Source organism: Cynocephalus volans, chromosome 4 (assembly GCF_027409185.1).
Source record: "Cynocephalus volans isolate mCynVol1 chromosome 4, mCynVol1.pri, whole genome shotgun sequence".
Taxonomy (NCBI): domain Eukaryota; kingdom Metazoa; phylum Chordata; class Mammalia; order Dermoptera; family Cynocephalidae; genus Cynocephalus; species Cynocephalus volans.
Genome location: NC_084463.1, coordinates 72,315,711 through 72,337,595, shown reverse-complemented (window position 1 = coordinate 72,337,595; position 21,885 = coordinate 72,315,711). Strand labels below are relative to the sequence as shown.

General features: G+C 36.8%; 1 protein-coding gene across 1 annotated transcript; it reads left to right on the top strand.

Moving 5' to 3' along the window:
* Positions 1-873: 873 nt before the first annotated feature.
* BIRC3 (baculoviral IAP repeat containing 3) lies at positions 874-20,735 on the top strand. The gene is made up of 9 exons (XM_063093927.1): positions 874-929; positions 5,823-9,314; positions 9,420-9,519; positions 12,118-12,196; positions 13,051-13,099; positions 15,037-15,279; positions 19,406-19,660; positions 19,911-19,952; positions 20,063-20,735. Exons 2-9 carry the CDS (start codon positions 8,462-8,464, stop codon positions 20,254-20,256), a joined length of 1,815 nt encoding a protein of 604 aa, XP_062949997.1. The 5' UTR covers positions 874-929; positions 5,823-8,461; the 3' UTR covers positions 20,257-20,735.
* The last annotated feature ends 1,150 nt before the right edge of the window (positions 20,736-21,885 follow it).

Below are 21,885 nucleotides of genomic sequence, written 5' to 3'. Positions count from 1 at the left end.
TCTCCCAATCTACCTGTTACCCTGGCATGTATTGCCCTTAGACAAAGTTGCTTAAATTTTCTGCTGAGACGGAATATTGAGGAAAATATGACACTTAGACTCAAAGACTTTCCGTGAGAAGGTAGCTGCAACTTAGAGACCTCCCTGTGAGACAAAGGCTAAAAAGGAGAAAAAATTTTTTTAATGGCCAAGTCCACCCTACTTATTAAAAAAACCTTACCAAAACAAAACACCATTCAATATAGGAAACTAATAAGGTAATTCCAATCTTTAAAACAGTAAAAATAAACTTTAAAAGATAACTGTGTGATTTTTTAAAATATATATTCTTACTGTGTCCTTTCTTCTTTTACTTTCTTGATCAGAACAAAAAGTAAAAATAATCAGAAGGATTTCACAGAGTTTGTATCTTTTTGTTTTTAATGCTGGACTTTTTGTAGCTGTAGTAAAAGACTGAAAATCTTAACCTCTTGTCACCTGTAGAGTCTATGACGGATGGAGGGTGGGGGCCAGGGGTGTTGACATTTTCCTGTCGAGTTGACCAATGATCATCTCTAAACCGGTTATCAAGATTTCCTCTGACCCACGAACAGTGAAGCAAAGGTCTTTCAGTAAACGCCTCGCGGATATGCCACGGTTAACAAAAAGAGTCATGCTTTTAAGGTCATGGAAATCCCCGAGTGGGTTTGCCAGGCCACTGATTAAGGGGAACCATGTGTGGTTATTACCGCTGGAGTTCCCCTAAGTCCTAAGAGGAAAGCACCAGCGCCACATGCAAACCACTAGGAGGAGTGCGAGACGCCTGATCCGTGCGTGGGTGGGGGTGGGGGGTGGATGTGTCTAGTGCATTAAAAGCCGGCCGGGCGGTAGGTGTCGCTTGAGAAGCCTCGGCTCGTCCTGGCTGGTGCGCGTCGGCGTCGGGTCAGCAGGTCGGTGAAGAAGGCTGCTGTGAGTGTGTGCCTGTGTGTGTGTGTCCTTCCCTCCGCCTCCCGCGCGGGTAGGAGACGCGCCTGCGGCTGGCAGAGGCGCGCTCGGGGCTGGCGGCAGGGGACCAGCGGCAGTGGGGGCCACGGTTCTCAAACACCGCTCTAGGGCCCAGCGGTCAGCTCCAGACCGGCTCTGAGCCGATCGACGACAAGCAAAAGAATGGCTCCGGGTGAGCCCGGGCGTCTCTTCCGGCGAGTCCCCGCCGCCACCGCAACTCTGCTCTTCAGCCAGCGGAGGGGCGCCCCGCAGGGTCCTAGGGCGGGTAACCGGGCGGGCTGGCCCCGCGCTGTCTTCTCCAACCCCACTTCCAGTTCGCCTTCCTGCCAGGTGCTCAATTCCTGTTTTATTTTGGGGACGAGCCAGTGGGATGGGGAAACTTTAACAATTTAATTCGATTGCCAAGAGGTATCACCGGGTCTTTGAGGGTGCCAAATAAGCTTGAGGACAGAGCCTAAAGCGGAGCTTTGGCACAGTAAGGACTTAATTTTATGGACAAATGGAAGGACGGTTCCTAAGTGGTGGCAGAAAGCAGCAGATTTTGGTTGCTTTCCTGGTGATCAGGTTGAAAACTCAGTAGGGCTCTTAATCTAGTCAGTACATCACTGGAGGCATTTTTCTGACGCTAAAGTAACAACGACATTAACTTTATTTGCTATTATTTATTGCTGACATTAAGTGTTGCTATCTACTATAAAAGTACACTTCGAAAAGTTCATAGAAAAATAGTATTAAAAGATAATACGAATCTTTCCATGAACTTTTTGAAGACCTCTCATCTGCTAGGTCCCCTTCTGAAGACTTTACGTGTATTTTTCACGTTTAATTATCACAATCTCAAGAAACAGTTACCATAATTATCTCCATTAGACAGTGAGGAAACTGAGGCTCATGGAGATTTACTTGCTCGAGGTCATATTCCTGGCAAAGGGGGACTGATTGGTATTGAACACCCAATATGTCTGACTCCAAAGCCTGATATTAAACCAAGAGTAGCCTTTGTAGTCATTAATGTAAAATTGATGTCCTTAATACCATGTAAATGAAGGTACTGTGGTCATGCAGGGCTCAGTCAAATTTGTTAGCATTTACTTCTTCAACAAAAAGTCTTAATGTCTGCATTATGTGTCAAGCTCTGTGGATGCTGTGGGAGGGCTGGTACAGAGATGAAACATAGTTCCTGTTCTGAAGGCACTTATAGACTAGAGGGAGGAAGAAAGAAAAGGCCTACTTCTTTACCATCCAGTGTCAGAGATTTGGAAATGCTGAGTATCCAAGAGGGTAGGAACATCCAACAGCCCTGGGATCAGGGAGATTGCCCAGTGGAAATAATACAGTAAAAAGATAAGAGGCTGGGACCTGAGCCATCTGAGAAGGAACCACTAAAAGGGAAAGAGGAATTCCAAGAGAGTGGAAGAAGCCAAGGGAATATAGAGTGTTTCAAAGAGGCAGTGGGCCCCAGTGTCAGAGGCAAAAATTTCCACTTGTTTCAGCAAAGAAGGTACTGGTGTTGCTGAGAGTAGTTTTTAGTGATGCTGGCTAAAGCCAGTTAGTTGGAGTAGGCTGAGGAGAAAATGGGAGGGGAAAAAGTGGAGACATTAACCACAGACACATGTTCAACTTGCTTGGCTGTGAGGGGAAGGTGAGATACATAGAATGGAAAGTAAGACTAAAAGGGGTTTTTTTTTGTTTTTTTTCATTCAAATGTTGAATTAGGCTTATACATGATGGTTATGTGGAAAGAAAAGGGCCAGCAGAGAGTGAGTGTTGAAGAAATGAGAGGAGACGGGGTTAATAGCAAGATTTCTGAGGCAATAGGATGGGATCCCATAAAGGGGCAAATCTTTAACTGAGGCAGCAAGTAGGTCATGAGCAAAAAAAGCATGGATTTGAGAATGTGAAAGGATTACTACTCAGTGATGTCTTTTCTTTGAGAAATAGAAGGCAGTGCAATCAACTGAAAATGAGATGGGGAGTAGTGGAGGAGAAATTTGAGGAAAGTACTGAAGGTTTAGAAGAGTTGCATAGGGCAATGGGATAAGGAGCTGACCAGAGCTAAGGAGAATTGCTAAGGGATGGTGAAGGGCCAGCCGAGGTGAAGTCTGAAGCGATGCTGGTCCCACTCTGCAAGGCTGCAAATCTTCTCCAGAAGCCTCTGGAAGTCTAGGTGTTGGAAATTGTTAAGGCAGAAGTCGAATTGATCTAGAGCATCTTAACATATTTTTGTATATTTATTGTATAATTGTTGCTTAAATTTCCACAAATACAAGGGTACTACAAAAAGTTCATGGAAATATTTGTATTATCTTTTAATTCTATTTTTCCACAAATTTTTTGAAATACCCTTGTAAATGTCTTGTTTCCCCACCAAAGCTTCTCTAGGATAAGATCTGTGTAAGGTGTTTGGAAACTCAAACGCATACAGAGGCCAGGCCAGTGATATAAATGAGCAAAACTGGGGGTATCTCTTTTAAACAAAAGCATACTGTTCACAGATTTCACATAAGGAATAGTCTTCTTTTCCACAAAGAACTATGGTTCTCTCATTTTTCTCAAAGCATGTGTTCCTCTTCTTCTACCTTTAATTTTTGTTACTTTTGATAGACACAGGCATGACAACATACATTTTCCTCATAATTCTATTGTAAGAAAAACAATAGTGTCAGTTCAGTGATGAATAGCACCTGATATTTAGTTTCTGTATCGGGAAGTTAAAGTATGGCGCCAAAATGGAGAGCACGTGCCCTTTCTATAGGATACACCTGCTCAACTCTAGTGATTGCTGCCTTGCAGGAATAAAGGCCCAGTGCTGCCAGATCTGATTTTTCAAGAAAAGCTTGAAATCTAAAACGTTATGGGAAATCTCTTACATTTAAAAATGTTGGTGGGGAATAGGGGGGTGTGAGAGGGGTATTGGAGAGAGGTTGAGTGGGAGACATGGGGAATAATTGCAATTTGAGGTGGGGGGCATGCTGATAGCATTGATTTGCTCACCACAAGTTGGGCACAGGTGATGACAGTCAGCTCTTGCCCTATGACTGTGTATAATCAGTAAAAATTTAAAAATAAATTTTTAAAAAAGTTGGCAATTAACTGTAAAATTTAAAAATATTGTGGATCAAGAAAAAAAGCATGTAAGTTAATTAACAGCATTGTATCAATGTTAATTTTCTGGATTCTATAACTGTACTATGGTTATGTAAGATGTTAACTTTGAGGAAGCTGAGTGCAGAGTATGTGGAAACTGTATTATTTTTGTTAGTTTTTCTAAGTATAAATTAATTTCACAATAAAAAATTTAAAACATTAGTAAAATACTGTAATACAATTCTGTGCAGGACAAACATAATATGTCTACCAGCCACCATTTTGAGACCTCTGGTCTCCCCCCACCCCCCCAGCTCACATGGCAGAGAATGCCCTGCTAATTTCTTTTTATTATTATTATTTATTAGCATATTCATTATTACAAATCATGATTTTTCTTTATGCCCTTTAACTGACCAATCACTACCCAAACCCCCTCCCTCCCTCCCTCCCATCTCTAGTATCCTTAGGTTTGCTCTCTTCTTCTGAAAGTTTAATGTATTGATGTGGTCTTTTCTTCCTTTCCTTCGCTCGTTCGTTCATTTGTCCTTTTGTTCTTTCTTTCCTTCTTTCTTAGTACCCAGTTATGAGTGAGAACATGCAGTATTTCTCTTTCCTTGTCTGGCTTATTTCACTTAACAAAATCTTCTCTAGACTCATCCATGTTGCTGCAAATGGCAGAATTTCATTCTTTTTTATGGCTGAGTAGTATTCCATCGAGTACATATACCACATTTTCCTTATCCAGTCATCCGTTGATGGACATTTAAGTTGGTTCCATATTTTGGCTATTGTAAATAGAGCTTCAGTGAACATGGGAGTGCAGGTGTCCCTTCAACATGATGATTTTCATTCCTTTGATATATACCCAGTAGTGGGATTGCTGGATCGTACGGTAGCTCTATCTGTAGTTGTTTGAGGAAGCTCCATACTGTTTTCTATAATGGCTGTGCTAATTTGCAGTTTCACCAGCAATGTAGAAGAGTTCCCCTTTCCCTGCATCCTCACCAGAATTTGTTATTCTGGGTCTTTTTAATAATGGCCAGTCTAACTGGGGTGAGATGATATCTCAATGTGGTTTTGATTTGCACTTCTCTGATGACTAGTGATGATGAGCATTTTTTCTTGTACCTGTTGGCCATTTGTTTGTCTTCCTTCAAAAAATGTCTATGCATGTCCTTTGCCCATTTTTTAATTGGGTTTTTTTTTTACTGTATAGTTGTTTGAGTTCTTTATATATTCTGGATATTAATCCCTTGTTGGATGTATAGTTTGCAGATATTTTCTCCCATTCCATAGGTTGTCTATCCGCTCTGTTGATTGTTTCCTTTGCTGTGCAGAAGCTTTTTAGTTTGATATAATCCCATTTGTCTATTTTTTCTTTTGTTGCCTGTGCTTTTGTAGTCTTATTCATAAGGTCTTTATCCAGACCTACTTCCTAGAGTGTTTCCTCTGTTTTCCTTTAGTAATTTTATGGTTTGGGGTCTTGTATTTAAGCCTTTAATCCATTTTGAGTTGATTTTGGTGTACGGTGAGAGGTATGGGTCCAGTTTTCCCAGAGACATCTAGTCTTCATCTGGGATTTCTTGGTCTCTGCAGTGCCTGGAACAACACCTTGTACATGGTAGGCAGTCAATAAATATCAGTGCTCTATTTTGGAGAAAATGTTGTAAAAAAAAAAAAAAAAAAAAAAAAAGATCATTTTGTTACATCTATGAATTACTTAACTGTCTTTTTTTTTTTTTTAACAGATTTACCAAGGAGGCAAACTGTTCTACTTCAAGATTTTTTCCCAGTTTTTTCTATAAATCAAAACATCTCAAAATGGAGGCCTAATATTCTTAAAAGGGACTTAGTCTAATCTCGGGAGGTAGTTTTGTGCATGAGTAAACAAATTAAATAGTTAACTGGAGTTTTTGGTATAATTATGTTATACCAAAGAATGTTAATTTTAAAAATATGATCTAGTTATGTGAGGTATAACTATAATTTGATTTTGAATTTGATTTGTGGAAGTAAAGGAAAAGTGATTGTAGTTGGGGCATATTGTTGAAGCACTTTTTTCAGAGTTGGTCAGGCAATCTCCCACTAGCTGCTGTGTAGAATAGAAAAAGTACCTGTGTTTGATAAAGATTTAAAAATGAGTGACAGTTATCTAGAACAATGGATTAATATTCAACCCTCTGCAAAATTAGAGAAATATGCACATGAAACCTTTGACATGTTAAAAGACTTATGCAATGGCAAGGAAATGTCAAGAACAAAACTTTTTGATATGCACAATAAATTTAGAGAAAGTAGGAAAGATAAATATGATGACTGGTGAAGAAATTGTCCAATCACAAGACCACTGATATTTTAAAAGTCTAAAGTTTAGTTTATTGAAATGGGTTGTTATCTCTGAGAATGATGAGAATGGGAATGAAGGCTAAATGGTTACATTTTGGTAAATGAACAAACATTCAGAGAAAAAATTTATATAAAGACAGTGATGAATACAGGGAAGGCTTTTCTAACAAATTTAAAATTTTGGCCAGTAAAAGAAATAATGAAGTTAGATACAATAACTTACCTCTGAGGGAAACAATAATTGGTAAAAAGATATGTTTCTCCTGCTACCTGGAAACAAAGTGTTGAAGTCTGCAGTAGAAAACCCCAACATCTGTGAGATCTAGGGTAAATCATGCTTGTAAGTCACCAATAGAAAAACCACAATGACTTGTTTATTGGTCATTGCTAGTACTATTGACACAGAACCTATTTACTAATGGCTAGTAGATCATAACTGAGAAATTCTGAATTTTGACAAGGTCTCTCCTATTCAAATGGTAAAGTAAATATATTAATTTTTTTGTCATGGTAAATTCCAGTTCAAGATATGTTTATCTATGAAGTAATTTCTGACCAGTACCAAATTTGTGCAATTTAATTATCCATCTTAGTCTGTAAACTTGGCACTTTGTGATTTTTAAAAATAAATCCACTACCAGAGTAGAAGATTTGATGTTGGCTCTGGGGACACTTAGGAAAACAAAAATTCAAAAATGTTTTGAGCAGGTAATAAATTGAATAACTCTACAATGTTAATTCTTTGAAGGAGACAAAAATTTTAAAAATCTTTAGAAGTTTCATTATTTTATAGCCATGTCTAAATTATCTTTAAAAACTTTTTTTTTAACCAAGGGAGCAAAATATATATCATGCTTCTGTTTTTCCAAAAATAACCTGAATATAGTAATGAAGTTCAGTTTTGTTATTGATAGTTTGTGGCAGAATCTCCATTTGTAGCACCTGTTTTCTACATAATATAAAGGACATGTTCAGGTTCTAGAATGAAAAAATGGTGACATTGAGTTGCTTCAACAGCATGAAACTGGGTCCAAAAGACCAAGTGAGCAAATATATTAATCTCTGCTACTTTATTTTAAATAGAATGTTTAATTTTTTAAGATCTAATAGTATCACTATAACTAAGCAGTCATGTTCCTGATGACCTATGAGGAAGTAATAATCTTCCTCATAGTAAAAACCAGGTTTTAAGATGAGTTAGCCAATTCTGTTACTACTTAAGCTCTTTATTTGGAGGGGAATTTTAGATTGTTTTGTCCTCCCTATTAAAATGATTGTAGAAACACAAATTACTTAATTTGAGAAAGATTTGAGATATACCATATTTCGCTGAATCTAAGATGTCATCAATTGTAAGGCACCATTATTTTATGTACCTCTAAGAAATAAAAATGCTGCTAATTAAAACACAATATGCCATTAATTGTAAGATACTTCTTGATAACAGAAATATTAAAACGGGCATCTTAGAATCAGTGAAATAAGGTAATGTATTATTTTCCTCCTTTAATGTACATCTTAAGCTTTTTTTCTGCCTACCAAACTTCAGTTTCCAAAAAGCAAAATAATTTGAATATTTTTGCTGTAGAACATTTGGGGAGCATAGCTTTTCACCATGAAAAGAAGCAAGCTTCATGAGTCAGACATTTTATCTTCAGGTTGGTTGAATGCCACCGAAACATTCTAGTGGCCTAGAGAAGTTGACCTACCTATGGAGATACCTGACACTGAATGGCATCCTGATGCCCTAAAATACTTTATGCTTCATAAAAGGTTTTAATTTTCATCACAGGTTACTATGTACCATCATGTTTACATTTTATGTATAAAGATTTTGCGAAGGTGCAGTTGTGCATAATTGTCCTTTAAAATGTATCGGAATAGGATTTAGAATCTTGCCCTAAATGCACAGAAGAAAAAAGAATAAATGATTTCTCATTTTAGATGTTCAACGTAGTACTAAACTAATAAAATCAAAAGTCATGCACAAAACTACCTCCCAGAGAAAGGCTAGTCCCTTTTCCTACCTATCCATTTCATTATGAACATAGTAGAAAATAGCATATTTTTATCAAATTTGATGAAAAATGCCAATATGTTTGAACTGAAATATGACCTTTCATGTGAACTGTACCGAATGTCTACGTATTCAACTTTTCCCACCGGGGTTCCCATCTCAGAAAGGAGTCTTGCTCGTGCTGGTTTCTATTACACTGGTGTGAATGACAAGGTCAAATGCTTCTGTTGTGGCCTGATGCTGGATAACTGGAAAAAAGGAGATAATCCTATTGTAAAACATAAAAAATTATATCCTAGCTGCAGATTTGTTCAGAATCTAAATTCAGCAAACAATTTGGAAGCTACCTCTCAGCCTACTTTTCCTTCTTCAATAACGAATTCCACACATTCATTACTTCCAAGTTTGGAAAACAGTGGATATTTTAGTGGCTCTTATTCAAGCTTTCCATCAAGTCCTGTGAACTCCAGAGCAAATCAAGATTTTTCTACCTTGAGGACAAGTCCCTACCACTGTGCAATGAATACAGAAAAGGCCAGATTACTTACTTACCAGATGTGGCCATTGACCTTCCTGTCACCAACAGATCTGGCAAAAGCAGGCTTTTACTACATAGGCCCTGGAGACAGAGTGGCTTGCTTCGCCTGTGGTGGAAAATTAAGCAATTGGGAACCGAAGGATGATGCTATGTCAGAACACCTGAGACATTTTCCCAATTGCCCATTTTTATCAAATCAGCTTCAAGACACTTCAAGATACACTGTTTCTAATCTGAGCATGCAGACACATGCAGCCCGCTTTAAGACATTCTTTAACTGGCCTTCTAGTGTTCTAGTTCATCCTGAGCAGCTTGCAAGTGCAGGTTTTTATTATATGGGTAAGAAACTTAATCTGATAATAAAAAAATCAGTATGTTTTCTCTTTTATGTTTTAATGGGAAAATTGTATGTGTTCATAAGTTTTGGTCCAAAATTAACTTTAGGTCACAGTGATGATGTCAAATGCTTTTGCTGTGATGGTGGACTGAGGTGTTGGGAATCAGGAGATGATCCATGGGTGGAACATGCCAAATGGTTTCCGAGGTAATTGTTTTAAAATTCTCTTTGCAAATTTTTGTGATTATCATAAGATGGGTTATATGTGTTTACTTTACAATCAGCAGTTACTTTATTCTGTGTTTGTTTCAGCAACACATTTGTGAATAAGTTTATTACTTAGAAAAATAATTACTTAAAATGTTTTGATGGATTTAAGGCAAAGAAGAAATAGATTTGGGATTAAAAAGATTTTGTTTTAGAAATATATATATACATATAGTAAAATAATACATGCTTATTATAAAAACAAAGTCACATATTGTAGAAAAGCACAGAAAAGGGGCCAACCCCATGGCGCACTCGGGAGAGTGTGGTGCTGGGAGCGCAGCAGCGCTCCCGCCGCAGGTTCGGATCCTATATAGGGATGGCCGGCTGAGCGCGGCCAGTCACAAAAAAGACAAAGAAAAAAAAAAAAAGAAAAGCACAGAAAAAGAAAATGAAAATGTCCAGAAATCTCAGCACCTTATGACCAAGTTATCATTTTAGTGAACATTCTTCCAGACATCTCTTCATGCATATGTACATATATAGACAAATATATACAATTTTACATAAATTAGGCATTATATATAGTTTTGAAACTTTTTTCAGTCAACATATGTCTTGAATGTATTTCTATTCATTCAATATTCAACAATATCAATTGATCACCCACTGCCAGGTTCTGTTCCAAGTGCATAAAATACTCAGTTGAACAAAACCAAGACCCCGGTCTTGTAAGCTTATTTTATAGCAGGAGAGGGCAGACAATTAATAAAAACCTAATAAATAAGTTGTATGGCATGTGGGAAGATAATAAGTTCTATGGATAATAAGAAAAAGGAGAGCTGGGTAAGGGAGATTGAAAGTGCCAGGCAGGTTGCAATATTAAATACAATGGTCATGATAAATATAAACTCATCTGTTTTAATCACTACATAGCATTTTATTGTCATGTTTTACCCTTTTGATTATTCTATACTTTTTTTTTTTTAAAGATGACTAGTAGGGGGATCTTAACCCTTGACTTGGTGTTGTCAGCACCACGCTCTCCCAAGTGAGCTAACCGGCCATCCCTATGTAGGAATCCGAACCCTTGGCCTTGGTGCTATCAGCACCACACTCTCCCAAGTGAGCCACGGGCCAGACCTTATTCTATACTCTTTTATACTCTCCTTTTTCATCTAAATCAGATGGCTTATAATTATGTTTTTCATGGTCAAAACTTTTAGTATTATTTAATGTTGATTACTACCCTTGGCATCCTAACTTATTTCCATCATATAATTTTTAAAAATATAGTACAGTATAGCAACTTTGTGCTCCCTAACTATTGCAGATTTTAAAAATTGTGAATATAATAAAGAAGATATATAAATTTTTAAAAAGTGCTGCTAGCTTTCCATTGTGGTAATTTTGTGAATATACAAAAAGAGTGGCAAATTCGCTTTGGTAGTGTCGCAAATTCGTTTTCTTAAATTTGACAGTGGATGTACATTACCTAGAAATTGCCAAACATGTGAATATCTGGTATTAGAAAATGTGTTCAAAAAAAAAAAAATGAAAAAATAATAAAAAAAGAAAATGTGTTCAATGGGCTGGACTTTTAGCCCAGTTGGTTAGAGCACAGTATAACACCAGGATCAAGGGTTGGGATCACCTTAGTGGCCAGCTGACAACAAAAATATAAAAAAAGAGAGGAAGAAAAAAAGGAAATGTATTCCGTTTCTTCATTCCTTCCCTCTTGTCCCTCTTTGTAGATTTTCAGCTTTTAAAACTGTTATGGAGATGAGCAGTATCACTTATTTAGAAAATTTTCTACCTCTCCCCATGGTTTCTGTTTTAATGTCATACATGACGGTGTTTTTAGTAATCTTAGAATAGCTGAAGCTCGCAGCTCTGAGTGGAGACCACTACAGTAGACCGAGAGGCTCCTGACGCTTAACCACTCCAGCCATGGCAGATTACCAGTTATATCCTTCCTCTTGCTTACATCAACTTGCTGTTCACTGCAGTATCTCTGACCACTTCCCCCTGAATGAATAATGAATCGGTTATATGTAAGTTTATGCTCATCTGAAATATTTACCAGTTCACAAATGGCTGAATTAGCTTGCCCAAATTAAGATAAACATTTAGGGCTTTTCAAAATTATCTGAACCATAATATATCCTAGTAAACATAAAATAGTCAGATTAGTTTTGTAAAACATTCAAACCATATGAAAAAGATACTAGTAGTAAATCAAATTCATGTTAACTGTGATAAACAGCATTTTAAAAAACAAATTTTAAAATCCACACAAAAAAATCTGAATCCTACCATAGGACACTTAAGGGTTAGTTTTACAAAAAAAAAAAAAAAAAAAAAAAAATTAAAAGAAAACAAAATACAAAGGAATTAGTTTTCACTGGGCTGGGATTTACTTTTTCCTTCTAACGTTAAGTTTAAAATCAGTGATATTATATGATTCTGTGACTTGGGGAGACACTTAACTAGATTTGAAATGGACTAAAATGCTTAGAAACGAAGAATTTATATTACCAAATTTTCATTTTACTTTTATAAAATAACCCCCCAAGCTTTATTTTGTTTACATTTTAGGTGTGAGTACTTGATAAGAATTAAAGGACAAGAGTTCATCAGTCAAGTTCAAGCCAGTTACCCTCATCTACTTGAACAGGTAGAGAAGGTTCTTTTTCTTTCAATCATTGGTTACCAACAGAGAAATTATTTTTGGATAATTTTAGTGAAAAGAAAAGAGTTGTTTTAAAAATACGTTTTTTCTTTTTTTTTTACAAAACTCAACATGATCTTAGAAAGTACTATTGTTTGGAGAGGACAGATCCATAATTAGTAGCAACCTCCTGAAAAATAGTATGTGTTATGTTTCTTTTTAAGCGTTTCTACAATCAAGTTGCAATAAAATAAATTATTTGAGGAAAAAATTGGCTGGGATAGTGGCATTTAATACTTTTACTATATAAATTTTTCTTAAAAAGATTTGAGAAAGAAAATTTTATTCTTTCTAATCTTCTTGGAAAAGCAAATTAGAACTTAATAATAGTTTGATTAATAATAGTTAATCAACCACATTGTATATTGACAAAATAAAATAAAATTTGGAAGAAAAAAAATAATAGTTTGAGGGTCAAACATTTTCTAGTCATGGTCAACGGAACTGCCATAGGGTCCAACTGACCCCAAAGGATGACCCAGGGAAAGTAAGGTCTGTGGATGAAAGGCAAACTGATTGTCTCATAAGTTATTGAAAAGGTATAACCCTCTTCCTGTTTTAATGAAAATAGATTTTATTTGTTAATGCACCCCCCCACACACACACACAGAAACTATCAGTTTATGGCCTAGGGAGTAACTGTTGAATATAAATGAAATATTGGTTTTGATTTAAATTGACTTGCCAGTAAGCAAGTTGGTTTTTAATAAATTGAATACAACAGGTCTGTTGGCTCATTTTTACTGCAATGGGCAGGATAAAATTCATATTTTAATTTACATACATTTTTTTTCCTGTAGCTGTTATCCACATCAGACACTCCAGAAGATGAAAATGCAGAGTCACCAAGTATGTATAATAGAACCATTTGGTACTATTAAGATTGGTTAAATGGTTCTAAATAGAACCATTTGGTACTATTAAGATTGAAAGTTGATAATAATAATGCACATTTGTATTGATTTGTAATTTATAATATACCTTCAAATACACTATGTTGGTATTTCTCACACTTCAGTGCATATCTGAGTTGCCTGGAGAACTTTAAAAATATTATAGATTTCTAATTTCTGCTTCAGACCTACTGAATTGAATCAGCATTATCTAAGGGTTTTAACATCTAGAGTTGTAACAAACTACAGTCATCCCTTGGTATCCATGGGGGAATTGTTTTCAGGATCTCCTTTAGTTATCAAAATCCCTGGATGCTCAAGACCTTACGTAAAATGTATTTGCATATAACCTATACATATCTTCTTGTATATTTTAAATCATCTCTAGATTACTTATAATACCTAATACAATGTAAATGCTATGTAAATATTTGTTATACAGTATTGTTTAGAGGATAATGACAAGGAAAAAAAGTCTGTACATGCTCAATACAGATGCAGTTTTTTTCCCAAGTATTTTCAATCTTTCTTGAATCCAGGGGTGTGGAATTCATGGATATGGAGAGCTGACTGTACATACATCTAGCTTAACCCTTGTTCTTGGACCACTGTGGAAACAGCTGTACTATGACATCAGATTGCTCACATAGTCTTTCTGTGAAGTGGAGAGGGTAGAAAATTTTATTTCCATTCTTCAACAGGGATTCTGAAAATCAGAGAGGTTGAGTGTCTTGTCCATCACTTTAAAGCTAAAAGGTGATAAAGCCAATATTTGAATAAGCTCTTCTACCACATTATCTAGTGTTCGATTCAATTCAATAAATATTTATTGTGTATCTGCTCTTCTGAGTAAAGAATAAAAAACAGGGTAAACTTAACTCCTCTTCTCACAAGCTAATAATCCAAGGGATACAGACACAGATGGGAGAAAGGGATATGGTAGGGAAAGTAAAGTGTGATATGAGAGTGCATGAGGGACAATTAACCCGGACTGGGAGGATCAGAAAAGGCTTTCCAGATTATTTGTCATAGCAGAGAACCCAAAGGAAGAATAGGAGTTAACCAAGTAACAAAGGGAGGAAAAGAGTATTCCAGGCAGAGCATATAAAAGGCCTAAGTGACAGAGGAGAACAGGCACATTTGAGGAAATGAACCAAATCCTATCTGGCCAGAAATGGGAGTTGCAAACAGATAAATGAGTGAAGCATGCCAGCTGTAAGAGTAGTTGACACTGCAGGCAGAATTTGACCCAAGAGCCATCAGTTTGTGATTTGTGGGCTAGAGTCATGCAAATGAGTAGGTGGCAAGGGATGAGGCTGAAGAGGTGAACAGTGTCCAGACTGTATGAGAACCTGTAGGCCACAATTAAATTTTGGATTTTATCCTAAGAACAATGGAATTGTTGATGGAATTTAAGGAGTATGACACAATCAGATTTGTGTTTTTAAGCAGTCACTCTGATTGCAATGTTGAGAATGAACTGGAAGGGAGCAATATTGTAGGATGCCTTTGCAGTTACAGAGGTGAGTGAAGATAATGGCCTTTTTCAAACATATGTGATTTAGAAAGCTCATTTTTTCATTCAACGTAGGGAGAAAAAAGAATCTCGATTCTGGTGGGGGGTGATCTTTGACATTGTTTCCTTCTGCTAACATAGGTATATCCAGTTAAGACTGGATAAATGATTATGATAATGCATATTTTATATCTAAATACAATATTCCACATTCTTATTTTGGTGACTGAACATGTATATCATTTCAAACTTGACAAAGTTCATACCAAATAGTGCTTATATACTTTCTGGGTTTTGTTTTTGGTATTGTTAATAACTTTCAGTTTAAAAAATACACAGACTATCCTAATATGTGTTAAATTCTTTGTTTCATATAGTTATTCATTTTGGACCTGGAGAAAACCATTCAGAAGATGCAGTCATGATGAATACACCTGTAGTTAAAGCTGCTTTGGAAATGGGCTTTAGTAGAAGGCTGGTAAAACAGACAGTTCAGAGTAAAATCCTAACAACTGGAGAGAATTATAAAACTGTCAGTGATATTGTATTAGATTTACTTAATGCAGAAGATGAAATAAGGGAAGAGGAGAAAGAAAGAGCAACTGAGGAAAAAGAATCAGGTACGTATATGTATTAATATAGTCTCTTTCCATAAGGATATCACTCTATATAAGTTACTGAAAATATATTCATCAATCCAGTCAATCTGGTCAGGTTTTTCTTACGTTTAGTATTCTGAATTCAAATTCTGAAAAATTTTTTCACATTAAAATTCATCTGAATCGCTCACTGAATTGAAAGTGTATATGTTGAGCAAAAATGTTTTTTCCTGCTTTTCTTTAATTCATATTTTTACTCTGGGTAGTTGACTTTGTATGCAATTATTCATGGCACATTTTTGATCCCAGGCTAGTCACTCATTCCCCATTGCTGTAAATTGGGGTGGTATGAGGGAATCCACCTATAAAATATATTTCTTCCAAAGAAAATCAACGAAGTCTCCAGAGATGACTCCAAGTTATCAATATACAATGATTTACATTGTCATAAAGAGCCCTTAGCGTCTCAGCCTTATCTACTACTTAGTGTGGTCTGCACATAATCTGCTCATAGCTCAAGAAATATTTTTTGAATGAGTGAATGAGAATAATTACCTCTAGATTAATGATTACTTTATAGTTTTCCAGGAACAGCAGGGGATTTTATGAATTACAGACCTTCTTCACAGGTCTGTAAATAGTCAATTTAGGTCATTTTTTCCAGAATAGTAATATGCTTCAAAGCTATATCCAAGTCTTTACACTCATAAGCCAGAATACAGTCTATATTTTAAAAGGAGACTTTTCCTAGCTACTAGCCATCAACTTTTAGAAATATTAAGAACTTCAGAGAATTTACTATATTAGGTTTAGTAAAATATAATTAGAAAAAGAAATCTTAGATTGAAAAACTATATACTTCAACACCAAGTGTAAATGATATTTTTATTTTCTAATGTATCACTTTTTCTTTATTTTTTATTAACATATTATCACAAATCATACTTATTCTTTATTCCCCTTATCCAATCCCCTTTCTCCCCCCTCCTCTAATAACCACAGATTTGTTCTCTCCATCTGATAGATTAACTTCCTCTGTTGGTTTGTTGCCTAGATGATCTGTCTAGTACTGAGACAGGTGTGATCAAGTCCTCCCCTATTATCATAAATCAAATGCTTCTACTATTACTCTGGAGTGTGTTTTGTGGAGAGAGAGAACCTTTTTTTTTTTTTTTTCCCCTTGGTCTCTGCTGGTGCCTCTCCTTGTGTCAGTGCAGTTGACAGTCTGGTGTGCTGTCTGCCCAGTGGCTGTGACTGCTGCTATAGAGAGTAGCCACTTTTGCAGCAGCCATGGCAATTGGGTGGCTATGGTGGGCTACCCATGTGAAAATAGTTTTTTTGGTGTGCTCTTTATTTTGTTGTGGCTGGGTTTGGCTTCCCCTGGCTCCATACCTCAGGACCGCAGCAGGGCCTCAGGTCAGTGGCAGCAGCTTGCCTAGTTGCAGCTGAGTTTGGCTTCCGCTGGCTCCATGCCTCATTCTAAGATGATGTGGCAGAGCAGTTGGGGGGGAGGGGAAGAGGGGAACAGGGAGGAAAATAGGGTGGGAAGAGGAAGAAGGAGGTGGGGCATAATAGAGGCCCATGGCACCTTCATTCCAGCAGGGGAGACCAAGGGGCTTCTAGTGGCAGCTCAGTTGTTGCTGGGCTGGAGGCAGATGTCGGGGGGTGTGGCTGAAGCCTTCAATCCCCCACTACCCTGGCTCGGGAGCCCAGGGTCCTTCCTGTGGTGGCTCGGTGGTTGTCACTGGGCTGGTTGTGGATGTTGGAGGGGGGTGCCTTAGGCCTGTGGCACCCCCGCTGCCCCAGCTCAGGAGCTCAGGGTGCTACAGGTGGTGGCTCAGTGTTCATTGCTGAGCTGGTTGCAGATGTCGGGGGGCGGGGGCATGGCTGAGGCCCTTAGCCCTTTTCCCCTTCCCCCCTCAGCTTTGGAGCCCAGTGACTTCTGGTCCTTCTAGGTTTTATAGGTGTCCTTTGGTGGTGTTAGACCTTTACTAGTTAATATCAGACTTTGCCTCTGATCTGTGGGTATTTTGTTATTTCTTTCAGTTCTGTGTTGGATTATTCACTGTTCCCACCACTTAAACTCTGCACTGGAACTAATTTGTTATCCTTTGCTTACTTCTAAAATGGAGGAACTTCCTGTGGAGACCAGCACTTGAGCCTTGTAGTTGAGCTAAATTGCTTCATTGCTGCTGATTCCCTGGGGAAGGCTTTTTGTGCCCCTCAGGTTTTAATTGTTGACCTTGTAAGCACTTCCAGTTCTTGTGAGGTCTGGTACACCTGGGTTGTGTGGAAACTTTGGTCTAGGCCTGAGTCTTTTCAGCAAACTGCACCCCCTGCAGATCTGTAGTCCTGACTAGTCTCCACTAAGTGGTCCTGCACTGATTGAGGGGCAGAACAGCTGTCTGTGCTGCCCCCCCAGTGTTCCCCCAGTGGGCCTGTCTTCCCCACTGCCTGCACTCCAAACACTTCCCATGGGACAGAGTCTACACTGGTCCCTTACCATGATTCACTAGGCTCTGAGTGACTCCTTTTCTCTGTTGTCTGTGGCTCCTTGCTCCATGTCGGTCCACTGGAGCCCTGTTAGTTGTCTTACTGGCCTGGGGGCCACCAAGGCCCTCTTCTCCCCTGCCGCCTCCAAGCAACATCATACAAAGGGCACAGCTGAGGCTTTTGCCACCTCTTGCTCCATGTGCTCACCAGCTCCAGACTTGAAGCGGCTGGGGCTCAAAATGGCGGGAGTGATCCTTTCTTTCTCTCATCATGGCTTCTCCTACCTTCATGAACCCTGTAGGTCTCTCCTCCTCTTCCCCTGAGCTCTAGCAGCCTCGGCTTGGCTGCTGTTGCTTTGTAATAGTTGTAAATTGGTTGTGGGAGAGAGTGATGCTGGGGACTGGAAGGCAGGCCATCTTTTTCCTGTTTTTCTAATGTAGATATTTTAACAGAATATATCAAGTTCTAATTCTTCTACACCTCTATTACTTTTTTATTCCTACTCTTTAAATAACCAAGGCTTGGTTTTTCATTTGTTCAAGAGATATTAATAGAGCATTGACTTTGTGGCAGGCACTATTCTAGGTCCTGGTCTTTTTCTCATTTATTCTCAGAGCTTCAATTGTCTTCAAAATGTATATCTCTAGCCTTGATTTTTTTGACTTAGGATAATTTATTATTATATATTAGTTGGTTCTATTTACGTGTTCTGTTACTTGACAAAATCTTTGTGTCTAAAATCTAACAGTCACCTCTCCTAAAATAATTCTTCAGACAGCCCACGTTCTGTCCTTAGTTATTTTACAGAAATAGCTGTATGCATAATGATATACTATATGATAATCAATTAACTTAGACTCATCAGTCACATTACAAAGAGGTAAAATTGCAGTTTCAAATATAAAAAATGTTTACGAATAGATACAAAATCTAGATCTTGAAGGAGAATAAGTTGATCCTATAGGACAAGAAGGTAGTTATTGACAAATAGGGTCTACTTTTCAAAATGCTGTTAGTGCTTTTTCCCCCTTACTATAAAATATTTATTTAATGGCAATATATCTAATTTGGGGAAATAATTAAAATTTCAACTTAAAATGGAATTTTAAATAAATTTTATGGAAGAATTATAATTTAAGAAAAAAGCTTCTAATTCTCTTGATTTTACCTTTCTGCAACTTGACAAGATTGAACTGAAATTTCAATTTGATTAGATTCTAAATTTAATTTGGTTAAAGACTTAGCAGTATTGCAGAATGGTACAAAGTATAGATCATGATGCCAGACTGCCTCAGTTTGACTTTTGTTAGTTGTGCATCCTTTGGCAACTTATTTGCTTCACTATGGCTCCTTTTTCTCATCTGTTAAATGTATTTATTACTCACCTCAAAGGGCTACTGTGAAGATGAAATGAGTTAGTAAATGTAAAGTGCTTAACACAGTGCTCAGTGTTATTCTTACTATAATTAGCATATATTATATAATAATATTATTATTATTATTATTAGCATATACCCCCAAACCTAGCAAATAATATCAGTGACTTACTGATTATGAATTAAAGATGGTTTTCATTCAGTTATATATGTAGGTGTGTTAAGAAGTTTGTGAGCAGAGTTTGAACATGTTCATGTTGGTTTTCTTTTTTATAAAGATGATCTATCATTAATCCGGAAGAATAGAATGGCACTTTTTCAGCATTTGACTTGTGTGATTCCAATCCTGGATAGTCTACTAACTGCCAGAGTGATTAATGAACAAGAACATGATGTTATTAAACAGAAAACACAGACATCTTTACAAGCAAGAGAACTGATTGATACTATTTTAGCAAAAGGAAATATTGCAGCCATCATATTCAAAAACACTCTACAAGAAAATGAGCCAATGTTATACAAGCATTTATTTGGTGAGTGTTAGAAAATTATTTTTGAGAACTTTCTAGGTCAATTTAAAATATGCTCTTATTAATAATTTGTGATTATTGAAAATAATTCAATCTAATTTATAAATATTAATTGCACAAAAAGATTAAAGACTTTTGTTGCCTCGACATTATGAGTATTTGGCCAAAGTCTAAATGTTCATTTAAAAATATATTCTGTGGCTAAATATTAACCTTATTTTTCATAGTAATGCCTTTTCTTTTTCTCCCTTAGTGCAACAGGATGTAAAGTACATTCCCACAGAAGATGTTTCAGGTAATAAGATTGGCACTTTAAACCAGTAGAAAGCACTGTTTTTATTTTCTTGGTTTTTCATTGGAGGAGAAGCAAACTGTCTTTTATTACAAATTTTTTTCTCTTCTTAGATTTACCAATGGAAGAACAATTGCGGAGACTACAAGAAGAAAGAACATGTAAAGTGTGTATGGACAAAGAAGTGTCCATAGTGTTTATTCCTTGTGGTCATCTAGTAGTATGCAGAGATTGTGCCCCTTCTCTAAGAAAATGTCCTATTTGTAGGGGTACAATCAAGGGTACAGTTCGCACATTTCTTTCATGAAGAAGATCCAAAACTGTCTAAATTTAAAGAATTAGTGGATTAAATGTATATAATCCTCTTATACTGATTTGGTTTCCTTCAATTTTTTTTTATCTACAACTCAGAAAATTTTGTTTTATACAAATATATTTATATAAATATATATTTAAAACATGAACAGATATATTTTAGGTACCAAGGGAATGATAGGCTTTTACTATTGTGAAAAAAAAAATAGGGTGAGCACTACAAACACAATACCCAATTGAAATTTCAGCGTTATTGAAGTAACTGAAGTAAAATTTAAGATATTTGAATTTATCTTTTAGAATTATAAATATTTTGGAATTGAATTAAGAACTAGGAACATGGATTTCTCTGCCTTTTTTGATCTGTGTCCTATACATAGAAGGTCTCAATATTTGTTGAATGACTTTGTAGGGACATGGTGTTTTTGTAAAGGATTATGTGAAGAACAATTAATAAAGCAACAAAAATTACTCTTGTTCTTAATGTCTTTATTTCTATGATCTTGGATAGTTTTGTCACTCCAAACTCCTTCTATACCTCCTTAAGACCTCTTGAATATTTAACTATAGTTTAGATCCCTTCCTATAAGATGATTCTTCATTAACATTTGTAGAGTACACCTGGCTTTAATCTGTGGGATTTTATGGGATGTCTGAGACAAAAATAAAATAATCCCCTAAATTTATTAATTTGACTATTGATTCATTCAGGAGGTCTCAGGCCAACTCTCCCCATTAAGAGAATCCCCTAGTTTTGTTCTTCCACTTTGTTATTAATTCTAGAACTTAGAAAGTACACTGGTTAGCAACCCTTGGTTTGTTCTGGTAAATAAATCTGTTCTGTATCGTCAGTGCAGCAAAATTTCCTACTCTGCATTCGTTTTTTGGTACTCAACATGTCCAACTCATAACTCTCTATCCTTTGTTTCCTATAGTGATATTAGGGCTTTAATGCCAGAAGACTGTAATAGGGAATATTCTGGGGAAGACAGACAAAGGCCAGTCATCCAAACCAGTCCTAGATGTCTGTTAGAGTTCTAAAGAGAAAGATTAGGGACAACCAAGCAAGGGGGCGAGAGAATCCATTTCTTCATTCTGATGCTGGAAGACTATTTCCTTGAGATGCACCTGATCTTGGCTTTGCTAAAAGGTTCAGCTGGCTAGCCACATGCTAGCCAGTGTCCTCCTGGGGTGCTAAGCTGAATTAATGGTAATATTGTTTAGGTGATTTGTAACTCAGCTATAGTATAAATATTTAGATAGTAGACACCACTTTTGCAACATCTAATTTATATCTGGTTCTTACTGCATACTGTAGTTAATATTTAAACTTACTTTGCCATCTCCACTATAAAACTCTTGTTCATTTCTCATTTTGGTAATAGCTAACATAACCAACTTATTTATTAAAATATGTTATTTCCCTAAGTGTTAAATTGAAATTGTTTTGGAAAAAATAAATCATCGTATATAATAATTGTAGCTCCATTTGCTTACCATATGTCAGGCACTGTTTTTGTATGCTTGACATGCTTCATCTCTTTGATTGCTTCCAGCCCCATCCCCCATTAAACCTGGTCTTGTCACCACAATTGGGTAGATGTTTTAAACCTCAACCCAC